Source organism: Schistocerca piceifrons, chromosome 4 (assembly GCF_021461385.2).
Source record: "Schistocerca piceifrons isolate TAMUIC-IGC-003096 chromosome 4, iqSchPice1.1, whole genome shotgun sequence".
Lineage (NCBI taxonomy): Eukaryota > Metazoa > Arthropoda > Insecta > Orthoptera > Acrididae > Schistocerca > Schistocerca piceifrons.
Window position 1 is genome coordinate 35990830 of NC_060141.1, and position 20716 is coordinate 36011545.

At 39.3% G+C, this 20716-nt stretch overlaps 1 protein-coding gene across 1 annotated transcript in view; it reads right to left on the reverse strand.

Annotated features, from left to right (window-relative positions):
- Positions 1-20716, reverse strand: part of LOC124795574 — a 261713-nt gene that overhangs the window by 125695 nt on the left and 115302 nt on the right. The window contains exon 5 of the mRNA XM_047259646.1: positions 9883-10170. Coding sequence (XP_047115602.1) covers positions 9883-10170 — 288 coding nt within the window. The remainder of the gene's footprint in view (positions 1-9882; positions 10171-20716) is intronic.

The window sequence follows — 20716 nt, forward strand, 5'->3', positions numbered from 1 at the left end:
TGACGGCCTTGGGAGAGCCAGTCCTGACAAAACTTCACCATCTGGTGAGAAAAATGTACGAGACAGGCGAAATACCCTCAGACTTCAAGAAGAATATAATAATTCCAATCCCAAAGAAAGCAGGCATTGACAGATGTGAAAATTACCGAACTGTCAGTTTAATAAGTCACGGCTGGAAAATACTAATGCGAAGTCTGTACAGACGAATGGAAAAACTGGTAGAAGCTGACCTCAGGGGAGATCAGTTTGGTTTCTGTAGAAATACTGGAACACGTGAGGCAATACTGACCCTACGACTTATCTTAGAAGCTAGATTAAGAAAAGGCAAATCTATGTTTCTAGCATTTGTAGACTTGGAGAAAGCTTTTGACAATGTTGACTGGAATAATCTCTTTCAAATTCTGAAGGTGGCAGGGGTAAAATACAGGGAGCGAAAGGCTATTTTCAATTTGTACAGAAACCAGATAGCAGTTATAAGAGTCAAGGGACATGAATGGGAAGCAGTGGTTGGGAAGAGAGTGAGACAGGGTTGTAGCCTCTCCCCGATGTTATTCAATCTGTGTACTGAGCAAGCAGTAAAGGAAACAAAAGAAAAATTTGGAGTAGGTATTAAAATCCATGGAGAAGAAATAAAAACTTTGAGGTTCGCCGATGACATTGTAATTCTGTCAGAGACAGCAAAGGACTTGGAAGAGCAGTTGAACGGAATGGACAGTGTCTTGAAAGGAGGATATAAGATGAACATCAACAAAAGCAAAACGAGGATAATGTAATGTGGTCGAATTAAGTCGGGTGATGCTGAGGGAATTAGATTAGGAAATGAGACACTTAAAGTAGTAAAGGAGTTTTGCTATTTGGGGAGCAAAATAACTGATGATGGTCGAAGTAGAGAGGATATAAAATGTAGACTGGCAATGGCAAGGAAAGCGTTTCTGAAGAAGAGAAATTTGTTAACATCGAGTATAGATTTTAATGTCAGGAAGTCGTTTCTGAAAGTATTTGTATGGAGTGTAGCCATGTATGTTAGCGAAACATGGACAATAAATAGTTTGGACAAGAAGAGAATAGAAGCCTTTGAAATGTGGTGCTTCAGAAGAATGCTGAAGATTAGATGGGTAGACCATGTAACTAATGAGGAAGTATTGAATAGGATTGGGGAGAAGAGGAGTTTGTGGCACAACTTGACAAGAAGAAGGGATCGGTTGGTAGGACATGTTCTGAGGCATCAAGGGATCACCAATTTAGTATTGGAGGGCAGAGTGGAGGGTAAAAATCGTAGAGGGAGACCAAGAGATGAATACACTAAACAGATTCAGAAGGATGTAGGCTGCAGTACGTATTGGGAGATGAAGAAGCTTGCACAGGATAGAGTAGCATGGAGAGCTGCATCAAACCAGTCTCAGGACTGAAGAGCACAACAACAACAAATCATCCAGTTTGATTGGAATTGTAATCATTCGTTTTTCTGTGCATGTACATCACATCTACCTAGTTTCATACCATTTAGATAATTGCTTTGAGGCACATTTTTTTTTTTTTTCTTAGAATGTATTTTCATGCATGTCTCACTACAACCTGCACTACAGTGACAGTTGCATATGGGTTGGCTGCTATAATGTTGACCACAATCTTCGTGTCTGCTTCATTCATTCAATCATTCATACATTCATTGTGTTCCGTAGATCTCATAAACAAGGAGAATTTTCAACAATGTCGAATGAGGCAAGGTATACATTAACATAAGATAAGCTAATAATTGAAAATATGTACACTGTATTAACAATAAGCTATCATTGCCGGTATACTGATAAATGTGATTCACACTTGTGTCAGCTAAATTTAACTGAACGAATCAGAAATAAAGCTGAAATGTTTGGAAAAAGCTACTGCCTCCTCTGTCATGTTAAACAGCTGATGTATGTCTACTGTTAGTAGTTTAATATTTAACTGATTACATAATTATTTTTCAGACACTGAGTCCCATTTAGAGGACATTATTGCTTGTCCTGCAGCTTTACAACAAACACTGCTACTTGCCATGGAGCCAGCAGTATCTCTCAATCTAGACATTCAAATATTTTGTAGAAAATGTGGCTAACGAGAAATATTTTTAATTTTCCTTTGGACTGGCAAGGTTTCCATATTTCTTGCTTCAAAACGCCAACCTGAGCCTTAGACAAAAAGGTAAAATATGCATGAAAAATATTTGTCTTGTATTGTGATTGTGTTACCTATACATCAGGTGGAACTCATTTTTATTGTCACCAACAAAAGTTATTAAAGACTAAGTCTATTAAATAGCGAGTATAAGAATCCAAGACCTATAAAACCAAGCATGTGTTACAACTTGACGTACTACCCATTTTCCAAGCAACATGCCATACCATATTCCAGCAGAATAAATCCTCAAAACCACTTTGCAAGGAATGTTGAAGCCTTCTTCAAAGATGAACATGTACTGCTAATTCTGTGACTTCCACCTGTGCCTGACATGTCATATTGATTGGTTGGTAGCTTGTTTTTGTATAGTTTTCCAGAACCAATGTTTATGCTTTGTTAACTCCAATGTACAATGAGAAGTGAGAGATTCATTGTGGATATTCAACATTGCGTTGTCTTGTCATTGGAAATATTGTTACATGCTGCCATGACCAGAAACCAATCTCTGATGGTGATATGAGGTATATAAGACAAATTATGTCCTGTATTGCACCACTGATCATCACTGGAACCTTTATTAGTAGACTTCAATAAAACTCAGCACTACTATACTTATAGAAGTTTTAATAACAGTCACCAGCCTTGCTGTGCTGCTGTTCCAACAGCACTGATAAATGCCCTGTAGTAATTCACTTGTCATTGTGGTCTAGAGATAGTGTATTTCATTACTAATCCCAGGTCTCATGTTTGACACGAGCCATTGCTTCTATTTTGAATAAAAATATGCTACATCTACATGGATACTCTGCAAATCACATTTAAGTGCCTGGCAGAGGGTTCATCGAACCACCAATCAGAAATGGCACCACTAATCAGGAATGGCACCCTTAAACCACTGGTTTAAGCTGTCACCCTCATTCTGTCACTGGCCATGACAAAGAGGGCAGAAAAGCAGACTGTTTCAGGGTATCCATTCACTAACGAGGTACACAGCTGCCCATAAAGGCAGAAGAAACAGCATGAGGATGCTGAAGGCAATTGAAGTGCATGTAATATGTACAGGAAATGTGACTTTTCATTGAAAAAGTGTCGTGATGATTTTCCCATTGGCAAAAGTTCCAGATTGATCTCTCATTCAGGTCTCCAAAAGAGGATTTGCCACAGTGGAGATGACTGTGAGAAATAGATTGGAAAACCAGTAAAACAGTAATTCTCTACAAGGTGGAGTATTTAGAAGCCAAATGCCTCAAGATATCATAGATGTTAGTGAACTAAAATGGAAAGAAGAGATAAGGATTTCTGGTCAGATAACTATAGAATAATATTGACAGGAGCAGAAAGTGGTATAACAGGAATAGTATTCATTATCAACAAGAAGGTAGAGTGAATAGTGAGTTACTGTGAACAATTCAGTGACAGGATTGTTCGCATCAGAACTGACAGTAAACCAACACCAACAGCAAACAGCTCAACTATATAAGCCAATTTCACAAGCAGAAGATAAAGAGATAAGGAATGTGTGGACACTGGATTGGCAGCACAGAAGGTATATAGAAATAAAAATGTAATAATCATTGAGGATGGAAAACTACACCAGAGGTAACAATAAAAGACATAGTTTTGGAAGAATATGGGCTCAGTAATAGGAAGGAGAGAGGAAAAAGGCTACTTCAGTTTTGCAGTAAATTTCAGCTAATAATAGTATCTACATGCTTCAAGATTCAGGTAAGAAGGATGTATGCTTGCAATAGGTCTAGATGCATACAAACGTAGCAGCTGTAATACGGTGAGGCAGAGATTCCCAAATCGGATATTAGCTTGTAACCCATACCCAGAAGCAGATATTTATTCAGATTACTAATTAGTGATGATGAAGAGTAAGATGAAGTCTAGGGGAATTGCCGGGAAGAATCAGTGTATAAAGGAATGGAATACTGAAGATTTAAGGAATGGTGATTTGTATTTGAAGTTCTCTGAGGCTGTAGATACTGTCAAAATGAATGCCACAGAGGCAGTTTAGCTGAAGGTGTTTTCACATCCCTCAAAAACGACAATCACAGAAGTGGACAAATATAGGTACAAGAAAGACAACGGCAAACAAACCTTGAATGAAAGAAGTACTACTTCAGGTAATAACTGAAAATAGGAAACACAAATATGTCCAGAAAAATAAAGAAGCAGAGCAATATAAGTCACTTAGAAATGAAATTAATAGGAAATACGAGGAAGCTAAAGGAAAATTTGAAGAAACTAAGAAAGAAATGGTAGTTGGATGGAGAAATTCAGCATATATAAAAGTCAAAATCTACCATTGAAATCAAAAAGCAAAGCTATCAACATTAACGGTGCAAAAGGAATCTGACAGTTAAATGCAGATGAGAGAGGGGATGAGTGGAAACAAGTTTTTATGAGGGGGAGGAATTGTCTGCAAATGTGGTGGAAGAAGAAATGGACGTCGATTTGAAAGCAATATGGAATCCAGTATTAGAATCAGAGTTGGACAAAGCTTTGGAAGACTTGTGAACAAAAAAAAAAAAAAAAAAAAAACAGACGGGATAGCGAAGATTCCTTCCGAATGTCCAAAATCATTGGAAAAGTAACAACCAAACAACTACTCAAGTTAGTGTATAGAATGCATAGAATTTAAGAGATTATTAACATACCATAGTAATTTTTATCTGCACAATCTCAAAGACATTAAAGAAAGAATGATTGCACAATGCTGATGAGAAAAATATACAGGACAGGAAAATGAATGAAACATCTGTTTCATCAGGAACAGTCTGGCTTTAGGAAAGATAATGACATCATTGATGCAGTTTGACATTGACAAGACTAAAGGCAAACCAAGACACTATCATTGGATTTGTTGACATAGAAAAAATTATTGACAACATGTAAAGGTGTATGCTGCTTAAAATTCTCAGAAAAACTGGTAAAATAGTGCATGATGGATGAGACAGACAAGCACAGGTGTAGTTATATGGGTAACCATTATGACAGATTAGATTAGATTAGATTAGTACTTGTTCAATAGATCATGAATACGACACTTTCGTAATGATGTGGAACGTGTCAGGTTAATAAAAGGTGTCTATACAAGATATTACATTAGACAAAATATTACATGACACTCAATAATTTTTTATTTATTTATTTATAAATGGAAACAGATTCCCTGTCCCACTCAAATTCTGAATCTGATAACTATTCCTCCTCACTCTGGCCTCAACAAAATTGGAAATGGTTTGTCACATGTCCACAATCTTTGTTTCTACAGAAAAATATTTAGAGGCTCTGATTACACCACATAGGGAATTCACACTGTTCTAAATTCTCCAAGTTGGAGATCTGGTACAAGTCCTGGATACTGTAGAGCACTTTTCTGTGGAGTAATGTTCAGTTCATTCAAGTTCATACATCCTGATGTTACACTCTCCACAAATGTTAGCCTATAATAAATTCAATTTCATTACATTACTACAATAAAAAATAAATACTTATCAACTTTGATGATTTTTAAATAAATTCAGGTCATTAAAGAGTCACAATAGCTAAAGCAATAAAATCAGCAAAACAAAACCTATATTTCCCAGTTCACTGGAAATAAATATATTTTTCTCAAGCACTTGAAGATGAAATAGAAATGAGTAAATGACATAAAAACTGCTAGAAATTGTGACAAAGGAGTCTGGATCTTACCATCCTACTCTGAGTATACTCCTACATCAAATATTAAGGTCAATATACAAAACTTTATTGTTCAGATCAATTAGTTTGTTGTTCTGGTTCCAAGGAGCTAATTAGTTTCACCAGAAATAATGAAGTCAATAATTATTGCAATCATGAAAATTCATACATCTGCCATACAGAAAACCATGTGCACTAATAGGCAAATTTGAAAAGAAAGACTACTTTCAAATTAAAGAGCTTTTTTTCCTCTTTTCAGTAATGAGTTTATATTAGCCAAATTTAATTACTCTAAAAGACATTGATAACAAAATATTTCACCTGATCTGAACTTTCAGTACCAATTATAGTCAAATCACTGTAATCCGAGATCTGTTGATGTACCTTTGATAGCTAATTTTTTCTGAATCCATTGATATTTCAATTAATGAGCAAGCATTACTAATTAAAAATTACTAAATTTACCATTTGGTGTTGAGTATGGCCCTCCTGAAACTACAAATACCCTATTGGCCTGATGGTCATTGTATCCCAACCAACATCACCAACAATGTAGTGGAACACAAAACCATGATCTCAATAGGTCATGATCCTACCTGTAGACTTTTCCCTTCATATACAAGGCACAACATTATCTTGACACAAAAAAACAACATCCAAATGCAATTTCTCAATGAGAAACACACGGTGTAGTCTTTCCATACATTTAGCTATAGATGGTGTTACCGACTTTGTGCAAGTTTTCTGAAAGGCCAATCATTTGTATATTCAAACATTTAGTACAGTTCATGGTGGTTTGATGTGTGCTGAATGCTATATTCATGCTGTTACTATTTTAATTGCCACCAGAGTAGGCATAAAGACAAATGTGAACTGATTAAGTTCTAGAGTGTTAATTTTTATTTTCAAACAGTTTTAACCTATTCAGGTTTCAGTTTTTTTCCTCAAGAAGTGTGGATATAAAAATAGAATACTGGAGAACTTCCGGTGAATTCAGTACAGCTAATTCTTATCACAAATATAATGTGTAGTCTCTCAATGGAGCATGGCCTGAATCAGGATGATACTGATCATAGAAATGTGGAAAACATTAACTATTGCAACATACAGCACATGTAATGAAAGTCAAATTTTTGCATGTTTGTTGTTGTTTCAGTGTGTCTGTTGCAAAAGAAACTTGATTTACATTTATAAATGATTGTAGGTGAGCATATAATTTTGTCACATGTGTTAGAATTACAGGGAATGCAAAAGAAGTACCAAAAATGAGATTTGATCCCAAGACATCATGGTTAAGTGCTTATTCACTCAGCTGCTGACTCCTTGAATGCTACCAACCATGTGAAGTATATAAGCATGTCTAAGATTTTCAAGCCAGATTTTCTCAATATCAGTTGACAGTTGCATCTTCCTGTTCACATATGCTGCTATTCTAGACATGCCATACACCCCTCTCAATATGAATCAAACTGGTGAGAGGAGGTTTATACAGTCCGATTGTCAGACTGTCAGCTTAGGTAGTGGTAATCTACTGCAGCATTATTTTCCAATTCATATTATCCTGATACTGTGTTCCCTTAGAGTTCAGTCACACTTTATTGTGTCCACACACTTAATCATGGAATACTGTAGACTATCTGCTTTGTGCTTTTCTAGATTTTTTACTTACTATTTACTTGTGAATCTTATTGGAGAAGAGTGAATCCCAAGTGCAGCCTAGAACTATGGAGAATAGGTTGAAAATAAGCACATAAAAAAGAAATGAAAAAACAGTCTATATTTAAGGAAGCAATATTCAAGTTTTTAATGATTTCATGTACTATGTTGATACTATGTTATTTTCAATCAAATGTTTGTTATGATCCAAATTAATATTTTGAACGGAAGTGTTACATCTGTTATTTGTTTTTATTTAAATCTTAACAATAATACATGCAATTAATCAAAGCTGTATGTACTGTTTTAATGTAAGATAGTGTAGGGTACTGTGCATCCTTGTGTTTGTAGGTTACTGTACGTCCTTATATGTGTAATTTTTTTATTATATACTATGTATTTTCTCACAAAATTGATGCACTGTAAATCATCTATGGATAAATAAAGCACTAATACTACTACTTTCCAACCACTGGTCTTAACAAAACTATTGTAGCTAATACCTCAGTTATTGAACAAGAGGTGAGATGCAAGATGTGAAAGGAATTCAAATGATTACCTCCACTATGTTTGGTAACTGATACCAGTAATATTCACAAGTTTGTATTCTAAAGAGAAAAATACTTCTGAGCAAGGACTATTAAAGCAAACATTTGACTTGTAAATAATTTAGGAGTTAAGGTAACAATTCGCCAAACAGTAGTAGCGTTGAGTTGCAAGATGTACGTACACGTGCGCATGCACGCATGTGTGTGCACATGCGCACACACACACACACACACACACACACACACACACACACACACACGCACGCTTCATACACACACTCGCACACATACACGGAGCTACACTGCTCCGACTGAATACCCAGTGCTGTGACTACAGTTCAGTAGGTGAGCTGGGATGAGAGATTGTATCGGATGGAGTGGATGAGGAGAGAAGAGTGGTGAGAGGGGAAAGGTGAGTGACAGCTGGGAGGGAGGTAGAAGGTGTGCAATGACGATATGTGACACACACGAAGTGGAGACAGTGACTCTGAGCAGAGCTCGACGGTGATGACATCGGGGATTGGATTGGTAGTGTGCGACAGAACAAAGGAGGGTGGTGTGTGTACAGGGGACTAATGGAGACTAAGGCAAAAGCCCGTCTCACACGGAGCAAGGTTCGCCGCAAGTTGGCGAGATGGTGCGCATGCCTGCCGGCTTGCAGGGAAGGAGCCGGCTATCTTCCGTGCCGAAGCTCTCCCACGGTGCAAGATCGGCAGCTAGTTGTGTTGTGATCGGCTGCATGTTGTATCGGATGAAGATGGCTGCTTCAGGTACAGATGTTCAGAGCAAACTGGCGTTATTAGCTGTTTTGGTGCTAAATGATGCAGAAATGCATGCAAATGAGAGAAGAAGAAAGAAAGAATGGACGAAAAACTGTATTAAGAGGAGAAACGCTGGAAAAAGGTGTGCTCTCCATGCTTCATAAAGAGTTGAGGTTAATTCACATAACACCTACTTTTGTTTGAAAAGTATCACCATTTCATTACTGTTTGATTTTATAAATATACCAATAATGACTGTTATATACGACTTTATTTTACGGGATAGAAGATCGTACATCATTTCCAAATCTCATACGAATGGATGTATTAGTATTTGCAACTCTTTTGAGTGTCTCTGCACGCAAGTGTTTATTATAATAGTTTGCGCTAATCACGACGTACAGATACTGTTCTGCCCTATAAGTACATATCAATGTTTCAATCGTTTCCTTGGACCACTGCGGTGCCATTATTTAATAATTATAAGAACTTCCTACCGCACCTCACAACAGCAGAAAAGCGACTATCAACAAAGGCTTCCCGCCCAAGCTTTCCGCGTCTGATGTCACAAACTAAATGGCTCATGATTGGCCAACGCAGGTAGCACGCAGGGAACCTTGCAAGAGAAATAGCGCTGGACCTATCCTGGAAATCTTACAAGGCTCCCAGCAAGGTAGCCTGCCAGCAGACGACGGAGCCCGCAAGGTAGCCGCCGCGCGAGCCAGCAAGGAAACTTAACAGCGAATCTTGCTCCGTGTGAGATGGGCTTAAGGCAATGCGAGAATAAATGAGATTCCGGAATAGTGTTGTGAAATGTATGAGGAACCTGGATATGATAGTTTCTTTGGTGTTAGAAGTTTCATTAGGAGGAGGTAATTGGCATGTAAAGTTACACAGACATTGAATTAAAATTAATATTAAAAAAAAAAAAAAAAACTGAATACACCACAGTGTTGAGTGTTGCGAGGAGATTAATATTCCGGAGGAATACAGATGTGAGTGTAATTAAGTGGCGCCGCTTTCTCTGTTATTTGACCCGGGCCAGAGCGGCCGGGAAGCCGACGTACCGGTGACGGTGACGAGGACGGCGGCGTGGTCCTCTCCGAGGCGCGACGTCGCCCTCACGAGGTACTCCCCGCGGTCGGAGCGTCGCGCCTCGGCGACGCGCAGCTGCGAGCCGCGCTCCGTGTTGACGACCTCGTGGCGGCCGCCGAAGGCGACGGGCTCGCCGTTGTGGTGCCACGTGACGCGCGGCAGCGGCCGCCCCAGCACAGACACCTTCAGCCGGATCACCTCGTCGCGCTCGAACAGCAGCCCGTCCTCGTACTGCCGCGGCAGCCGGATGCGCGGCGGCGCTGAGAGACAGCAAGTAGGGGGGCACCGGTCAGCTCACACGAGGCACAGGCGCAGTCGTAGTTGAAGCAGGTGCCAGACTTTTGTTACAAGACAATAGCCGATCACGGTTTTATGGCAGGCTTAAGGGAGATTTAATAGCAACAAATTTCACACTGCTTTATACAGGGTCTTACAAAAAGGTACGGCCAAACTTTCAGGAAACATTCCTCACACACAAATACAGAAAAGATGTTATGTGGACATGCGTCCGGAAACGCTTACTTTCCATGTTATAGCTCATTTTAGTTTCGTCAGTATGTACTGTACTTCCTCGATTCACCGCCAGTTGGCCCAACTGAAGGAAGGTAATGTTAACTTCGGTGCTTGTGTTGACATGCGACTCATTGCTCTACAGTACTATCATCAAGCACATCAGTACGTAGCATGAAGAAGTTAGTGTTCATCACGAACGTGGTTTTGTAGTCAGTGCAATGTTTACAAATGCGGAGTTGACAGATGCCCATTTGATGTATGGATTAGCACGGGGCAATAGCCGTGGCGCGGTACGTTTGTATCGAGACAGATTTCCAGAACGAAGGTGTCCCGACAGGAAGACGTTCCAAGCAATTGATCGGTGTCTTAGGGAGCACGGAACGCTCCAGCCTATGACTCGCGACTGGGGAAGACCTAGAACGACGAGGACACCTGCAATGGACGAGGCAATTCTTCGCGCAGTTGACGATAACCCTAACGTCAGCGTCAGAGAAGTTGCTGCTGTACAAGGTAACGTTGACCACGTCACTGTATGGAGAGTGCTACGAGAGAACCAGTTGCTTCCGTACCATGTTCAGCGTGTGCAGGCACTATCAGCAGCTGATTGGCCTCCACGGGTACACTTCTGCGAACGGTTCATCCAACAATGTGTCAATCCTCATTTCAGCGCAAGTGTTCTCTTTACGGATGAGGCTTCATTCCAACGTGATCAAACTGTAAATTTTCACAATCAACACGTGTGGGCTGACGAGAATCCGCATGCGATTGTGCAATCACGTTTTATGTGAACGTTTGGGCAGGCATTGTTGGTGATGTCTTGATTGAGCCCCATGTTCTTCCATCTACCCTCAAAGGAGCACGTCATCATAATTTCATACGGGATACTCTACTTCTGCTGCTAGAACATGTGCCTTTACAAGTACGACACAACATGTGGTTCATGCATGATGGAGCTCCTGCACATATCAGTCGAAGTGTTCGCACGCTTCTCGACAACAGATTCGGTGACCGATGGATTGGTAGAGGTGGACCAATTCCATGGACTCCACGCTCTCCTGACCTCAACACTCTTGCCTTTCATTTGTGGGGGCATTTGAAACCTCTTGACTACGCAACCCCGGTACCAAATGCAGACACTCTTCGTGCTCGTATTGTGGACGGCTGTGATACAATACGCCGTTCTCCAGGGCTGCATTAGCGCATCAGGGATTCCATGCGACGGAGGGTGGATCCATGTATCCTCGCTAACGGAGGACATTTTGAATATTTCCTGTAACAAAGTGTTTGAAGTCACGCTCGTACGTTCTGTTGCAGTGTGTTTCCATTCCATGATTAATGTGATTTGAAGAGAAGTAATAAAATGAGCTCTAACATAGAAGGAAGCGTTTCCGGACACATGTCCACGTAACATATTTTCTCTCTTTGTGTGTCAGGAATGTTTCCTGAAAGTTTGGCCGTACCTTTTTGTAACACCCTGTATGTTGGGCAAAGGCAACCACAGCCGTAATATTCCGTGATTTGAATAAACAAGACCGCTGCGAATCTTAAAATTCTTTATTGCAGAACACGACTGGTTTCACAAATTAAATTTGCATCTTCAGGTACTTCACGCGAAAAGATCAAAAGTTCATCTAAACTGGATAAATCCATTCCCATAATTTGTATACAGGTATTTAAACTTCTGATTCACGAATGTGCGAGTATCTGTGATAAAATGTATTGGGGGCTAAGATCATCCCCAACCTCCGGTGGCGGCAACAGCTATCCTTGCTCCCCAGGCTGTCTATAATACACTGAAGAGCCAAGAAACTGGTACACCTGCCCAATATCATGTAGGTCCCCCGCGAGCACGCGGAAGTGGCGCAACACGACGTGGCATGGACTCGACTAATGTCTAAAGTAGTGCTGGAGGGAGCTGACACCATGAATCCCGCAGGGCTGTCCATAAATCCGTTAGAGCACGAGGGGATGGAAGCTTCTTCCGAACAGCACGTTGCAAGGCATCCCAGGTATATTCAATAATGTTCGTGCCTGGGGAATATGGTGGTCAGCGTGTAAGCAGGCTGTTTAGGTTTTTATATTGGCAACGCCACATAGTGCTGTGCATGAAAATCGCTGACTGCGCTGTGTGCAGTCTGTGGCTGGTTGGACTCATTGTTGGAATATTTGCTTGTGTATTGTTGGCCTGTTGGATGTGAACAACGCGTAGCGATGTGCAGTTGGAGGTGAGCCGCCAGCAGTGGTGCCAGAGTTTTGAGAGTGCACGATCTGGACGTGTGTCCGCCAGAAAAAAAGGAATCTGTTTAATTGGATGTCACAAAATTATATATATATATATAAGTCTAAAGTAGTGGTGGAGGGAACTGACACCATGAATATGATATATATATATGACTTTTGAACGCTATTAAGGCAAATACATTGTTCGTTCTCTACCAAAATCTTTCATTTGCTAACCACGCCTGTCAGTAGTTAGTGCCTTCAGTGGTTACAATCTTTTATTAAGCTGGCAGTATTGGTGCTCGCTGAATTGCAGTAGTCCGAGTAACGAAGATTTTGTGAGGTAAGTGATTCATGAAAGTTATAGGTTATTGTTAGTCAGCGCTATTCTTTTGTAGGGATTATTAAAAGTCAGATTGCGTTGCGCTAAAAATATTGTGTCAGTTTAGTGATGATCAGAATAAGTAAAGTGAAAACTGTCTGAGAACGCTGAGTTTTGTTCAGCTGTTTGAAAATCATATACGTACGAGTTTTTCCAGCACTGTCATTCTTTACATTCAAAGAAGTTTCAAGCGGAAGTGTTTTTAAACTCAGAAGAGTGTTCCTGGAGCCACTCTGTAGCAATTATGGACGTGTAGGCTGTCGCATTGTCCTGCTGGAATTGCCGAAGTCCGCCGGAATGCACAATGGACATGAAGGGATGCAGGTGATCAGACAAGATGCTTACATACGTGTCAGCTGTCAGAGTCGTATCTAGAGGTATTAGGGGTCCACTATCACTCCAACCGCACACACCCCATACTATTACAGTCCCTTGCTGAAGTGGAGGGTTCATGGATTCATGAGGTTTTCTCCATACCCATACACATCCATCCGCTGCATACAATTTGAAACGAGACTCGTCCGACTAGGCAACATGTTTCCAGTCATCAACGGTCCAGTGTTGGTACTGCGGGCCTAGGTGAGGCGCAAAGCTTTGTGTCGTGCAGTCATCAAGAGTACACGAATGGGCCTTCGGCTCCGAATGCCCATATCGATGATATTTCGTTGAATGTTTCGACGCTGACACTTGTTGATGGCGTAGCACTGAAATCTGCAGCAATTTGCGGAAATGTTGCGCTTCTGTCACATTGAACGAGTCTCATCAGTCGTCGTTGGTCCCGTTCTTGCAGGATCTTTTTCCGGCCACAGCGATGTCGGAGATTTGATGTTTTACCAGATTCCTTATATTCACGGTAAACTCGTAAAATGGTCGAACTGGAAAATCCCCACTTTATCGCTACCTCGGAGATGGTGTGTCTCATCGCTCGTGCACCGACTATAACACCACGTTCAAGCTTACTTGAATCCTGATGACCTGCCATTGTAGCAGCAGTAACCGATATAACAACTGTGCCAGATATTTATCTTTTATAGGCTTTGCCGACCGCAGCGCCGTATTCTTCCTGTTTACAAAATTTTGTATTTGAATATGCATGCCTATACCAGTTTCTTTGGGCTTCTGTGATCTAGTGGTTTTTCAAACCTTAAACAGACATTATTTAAATTTTTACAACAAATTAGATCTATGCAGTTAATAACTAAAATTTTTTCAGAAATACTGTAAATTTATAGCTTATTTCTACAAATTACATTTTTTCTCTTATAAGATACTGTGAGATTGAATAGTAGCAGTTTTTCAGAAGATACGCTGCCATAGACTTTTTAAAGCTCTGTAGTTCAGGAAGAGATTTCACATGTCTTGGTAATCTGTGGTGTAGTTTTGTTCCTGCATGATATACACCTTTTTGGCATAATGTGGTGTTACAATGACAAAAATGTATGTCACTGTCTGACCTGGTACTATAATCACGGACACTTTTGTTTTGAGGAAAAAGGTTTTCTTTTCTCAATATACTTTTTTTGACAGGCATGACTACTTCCAGTATATAAATGCAGGGAAAGGGTAAGATATTGAGATTTTTAAAGAAAGGTTATCGTGGTTTTCTGCTGCTCACTTATTTCATTATTCTTATAATTTCCTTTTGTTTCCTGGAAACTGTTATTGCCTGGTGTACATTTCCCCAGGAAATGGTACTGTACTTCAGGAGTGAATGTACACGAGCGAAGTATACATCCATAACTATTTCTGCACTAGTATTGTTACAAACAATTCTTACTATATAGCTCATTTTTGCTAGTTTTGAATTTAGGGATGTGATAAGAGTGCTCCATTTAAGATTTTCCTAGATAAGAATTCCAAGAAATTTAGTTTCAGTGACTATTGTTCTATACATATTACGGGTTGCGCCGCATTTTTATTTGATCTGTGTGGGAATTCGTGAGTACCGTTTATTAGTCTGTTTCGGGTAAACCATTCGGACACTTCTTTTGTGATATCTTTTGCAGATTCAGTAAGATTTTCTTCGTTATTTCCTTCAATTAATAGACTAGTGTCATCTGCAAACAGTACTGGTTCAGAATCCCTAACGTGTGATGGGAAATCATTAATGTATACCAAAAAAGAAAGGGATCTAAAATAGAGCTCTGTAAAACACCATGACTTAGTCCACATGCTCCTGAAAGGTGTACCTGGAGTTCATTGCCTCCCATGTACTTAATTTCAGTTACCTGAAAGCGATATTCCAAATATGATTTAATCCACTGATTTGGCACACGTCTTACACCAACCGTTCAAGCATCCTCAGGACCACAGAATGATCAATCACATCAAAAGCTTCTGTTAGGTCCAGGAATAAACCTGAAAATTTTCTGTGGTTGTCCACTGCATTTAAGACATGGTTTATCAGGCTGGAAGTGGTTGTTTCAGTTGATTGCTGTGGTCTAAAGCCATGCTGACATACAGAAATAATATTATTCTTGTCGAATAATGTAGTTAGTTGTGAAAGGACCAGTTTTTCAATAATTTTCGAAAACCCTAACAGTAGTGACACAGGTGTATAGTCACCCATACATTGCTGATCACCTTCTTTAAATGGGGGTATTACTTTTGCCATTTTCAGTTGCTGTGGGAAGACACCATATGATAAGGATGAACTGCATATGTCTAATAAAGGAAAGAGTATGTGTCTTGCTGTTATTTTTATAATATAATCTGGAACATCATCGATACCAGTTGAACAATTACTCTTCAGTGAATTAATGGTATTTAGTAGCTCTGTTGGGCTTATTGGACTGAGGAACATGGATATATTATTTATTTCAATAGATGAAAGTTCTTTGAATGTTGTATTAGGTGGATTACCAAATTTTCCCTTCATTAGTTTTCTAACAGCAATTGCACAATAAGATCTGAAGTTGTTTGCAACCGCCCTCGGGTCAGTGACATTCTTGCCATCGTGCCATATCACAATATTTTTGTGAGTTGTCTTCTTGCCCGTAAGAACCTGCACAGCTTTCCACATGGCCCTAATTTTATTGGATGATTTCTTAATATATTTGTCATCTTCCTTAATTTTTGCCTCTTTTATGGCACGTTTCAAAACTAGCTTGTATTTTTTTTTTTTTTTTTGAAATAATTAAGAAATTCTGGACTGCTGTCAGTTTTAGACTGCTGAAGAAGTTCCCGCTTCCTTTTGCAAGATACTCTAATGACTGATGTAATCAGTTTTGGAATCTATCTGTGCTTCTGTGAATCACTTTCCTTTGTGGAAAAGCTATGTCAAAGTTATGTTTGAAAACGTTCAAAAATTTTCCATTTTGTCGTTGGTAATAAAGGTATCATATACTTCTCTCCAAGATTGTTCGCTGATTGGATACTGGAAATATTCAATATTTTCTAACTATAAAACCTTTTGCACATAATATTTTGTACACTGGTCGAAATGTGGTTTACAGATATGGTTAGTAATCGTGAAAGGTGGGCACTATAGCTGGTATCAAAGTTTTTTTATGTACACTTGTCCATGTTTACACATACCTGATCAAGCAGAGTGACACTCGTTTTTGTTACAGGTGTTGGAGAACTAACAGCCAGACAAAGATTGTAGGCTTTTATAATATTTAAGGACTTTTCCTTTTGACGGCTGTGGCTTAGAAAGTCAGTATTAAAATCTCCACACAGTACCACTGTTTTCCCAGTTGTCTTGAGTTTGCCTAAAGCAAGTTCCAGTTTTTTGAAAGGAAAAAAACCAAAACAAAGTACATAAGGAGGCTCCACTGAAATTTCGGGAAGAACATATGCCGTGGACCATACAATGGAACAAGTAATTTTCCGTAATGAGAAGAACTTTAATTTGAATGGGTCAGGTGGTTTTCAGTATTACTGGCATGATCTCTCTGCAGAAGAACACTTTCGGGTGAGTAGAAGCTTTGGCGATGGCAGCGTTATGATGTGCTAAAGGAGCATCCAACATAGAATGGCTGCACTCCAAAATGAAGTCCGATGATTGTACAGGTATGCTGGAAATTGAATTGGTTAGTATGTATGAGGGATCATTTCCTATTCCAGTACGCTAATGTTGGGATTCATAGGCCTGCCAAGAGATAGTCGTGGTTTCAAGGTAAAGGAATTGCATTTCTGAACTGGCCTTTGAGAAATCCGGATTTAAATCCCATGGAAAATCTATGGGGGATCCTAGCACGACGTGTTCATCGCAATGGACGATAGTTTGAGACTGTGTCCGAGCTCAAAACTGCAATTCGAATGGATTGGACCTCATTCTCGGAAGAAAAGCTCACTGCCCTTATACAATCAGTGCCTAAAAGGATTTCTGCTGTTATTAAGAACGATGGAGGTCCAACTAAATAATAGGTCATAGTTGTGATCTGTTTATGTATACGTTAGAAGGCTCTGACAACAATTCGTAAGTGCCTTTATATCAGTTCCCATCCGCAAGGTTGTCTTGTTTGTTTAAATTTCTTAAGAACCAATATTAATGCTAAAATGGGAATGTATTTTGTTTTTCTTTGTTGCAAACAGTACGAGAAAAACGTGTGCAATACCAAATACGCAAATAAATGTGTTTTTTTTTTCAAATAACCAAGTGCCTTTATACTTATTTCCACCAATGTACAACAGGTACCAGCATGTCGCACAGTATCATATTGTGGTGTAACTCCACAAACCGAGAGAGCTCTTTTGAGTGTAAAAACATTTATGCGGACTAAGTATAGTATGGTATAGCATAGTACAGTGTAGTAGGTACGATTAAGGAAGTAAGACTACAATAATCGATCGCAATATTTTGTGTTGATTGACCTCTGCTTTCGATTGCTGCATCTTAACCGTTCTATTAGTACTAGATCTTTCGAAGCATTGCGATACGTTGTGTTGTTCAGTCAGTTGAGAAATAAATAACGTAACGAGTGTGTTTACACATGAACGTCTCTATAATCCGATTTCGCGAGTCCTTCTTACCTCTGTGTCTGATTTATACCACAGCCGCTGATCGGTAAGAGATGAGCGCAAAAGCGGGCTGCCAGTAGTGATCGAGAAACAAGCAACCATTCCCCCCCCCCCCCCTTCCCCCCACCCCTGTCACGTTACCCATTAGACATGCGGGCTGAGCCATTCTTTCTCCGCTCCTCGCATTTCCTTGAGTCAAACAGTTTTCTTTCGGTATAAGCACGAACAGTAAAAAGAGTGTATTTCACCGATAGTATCGATTATTATACGAAATCTTTTCGAAATTTGGCCGTCAGAGTATTTGGACGATCGATAGTTCTTTGCGGGATTAAGATAATTGTACAACAGAGATCACCGCTGAAATATATGGAAGAAACAGGTGCTCAATAAGGGAGCCAGCGGGATTTAAAAAAAATGCTATAATACAGGAGATCCCGGGAAATACTGGAGAGCTCGTCTCCCTAGATACTAGCAACAATCAGTCAACAAACGAGAGTGCTTACAAAACACTCATTCCACCCCTGCTAGAATATTAGTGAAGTGTGTGGCACCCGTACCGAATAGGATTAACAGAGGAAGAAGGGCGGCACTAATTGTTGTGTTTTTTTTTTTAATTTTATCCACATTTTGCAGCTTCAAACGTGACTGTAATCAATATACTCTGAGCTATGAATTAAAAAATGCCTTCAGTCACAAGTTTTCGTATTTTATTCAGTACACGATGCATTTCGGACCCTGTGAGTCTATCTTCAGGTGTAATTCGTCTTAATACATGCTTTATTTTTCCTCTTGAATTAGGTGAAATGCATATTCCTCTCGCGAAAAGGTTTGATGTTAGGTTACGAATTTCGTAAGTCAAACGCGGAAAATATGTGCGAAATAGTGGAAAAGATAAATAGTGTAAACTTACCAAATAATCCAAGAAAAGCGTTTTTAACGCTTTAGCAACAGCATACGTTTTTTTCTGAAAACGATGGAGAAAAAAACGTATGCAGTTGCTAAAACGTTAAAAACGAAATGATCCCGCAAAGTCTAATATCAGAGCACCGCTCAACCTACTTTTCGACACTTTCTTTGAAAGGCATTTATGAAGTAGCTAAGTTTCACAATCAATGTGTAGGTTGTAAATACCCCGATACGGGTAATTCGATTCACCTAAAAGGCTATGACACGAATACATCATAAACTTAAGAGATACTTTACCCTGTAAAAATCAACTCCAGTCTTATAATCTGTTAACACAATACAATCCTTTCATACATGTATTTCATTTTTTAAATTTTTATTGTGACATTTTTATAGTGATTTTTCGTTGCTATAGCTTTTTAGCAGTTTTGTTCCAGTCTCAAGCCGGTTAAATCTATATGTTATAAACACGATTAATATACGAACAGAACTGCCAGTCTGCTATGATGTACGAATTGTATTTCGATCGCTTGAATCTAACTGAAAATTGGCCCTTAATGACACTGGATATTGTACAAATGATAATTTCATTGATAAGATAGACCGTAATTTTCAACGTAGCGCTTGGCTGAAACCATAACAATTGCGTCACACGCCACCATAATAACGGAATCTGCCTCAGCTATAAACGGACAGTTGTGAGCAGTTCTAAGGAGTCTACAGTGAATTGGGCCAGTTACTAGCAGAGCTGGCAACAGCAGTACTTACAGATGATTCGATTCTAACTAACATTATGGGGGTAATACCGACGACTCCATGTTGTAATGCAACAATATGTTTCTGCTTTGCGCTGAATCACAAATATTATGCAAATTATTTGTTTGTTTTGCATCATTTCAGATCTCCTCTGTGGACCTGTAAATCTCGCCAAAATAAATCAGGACTACTGAAAATGTATATATGGATGTTGTGAATTGTTAAGTAGGTGTGGTTGGGACGCCACGATATTTGTTAATCTCGTCTTTCAAAGAGGGCTAATTCCTTGGGTAAGCACTTTGGCTTAAAATCTTTGCAAGTAACCTCTTAAGCGACATTTTTATGCAGGCTGGCGCCGTTCTTGCCGTGCAAGTAGGATTGCCATTCGTCCCGATATATCGGCACCGTCACCGTTATGGACCTTCCTGTCCCGACAAGGCCCAATTTTGTCTCGATTTTGCAAAATACTGTTACGAGATTGGCTCAAGTACTGAAGTAACGCCATCTGTTAGAACAACATGTAAATGCAACCTCATTTAGTGTTATTTGTGTCAACACGTTAATGTCACAATGCCGTCTCAGAGATGGCATTGCATGTTGCGTATTTCATTGGCATGGAAACCATGATGAATTCCAACAAATTAAAGAATGGAAGCCCTAACCAACAAACAATTAAGTTGACTTCGAAATTTAAGGAAGAGACAATGGCTTTCTATTGTGTAGCATTCGATTACTTAGAGAAATGTGCTATTTATTTTCATAAATAACCAGTATTTCATTGGATGACGCTGTCTTGAAACTCCAGACTGAGTGATGATTAAAAACACTGTTATACATCTTATACACTATTATACATCTTATACACTATTATACACCTTCACACCATTTTTAGTCAGATGTATAATAGTGTTTTTAATCATCACACAGTCTGGAGTTTCAAGACAGCGTCATCCAATGAAATACTGGTTATTTATTAAAATATATATATATATATATATATATATATATATATATATATATATATATATATAACACGGGTGGTACATTGATAGTGATCGGGCCAA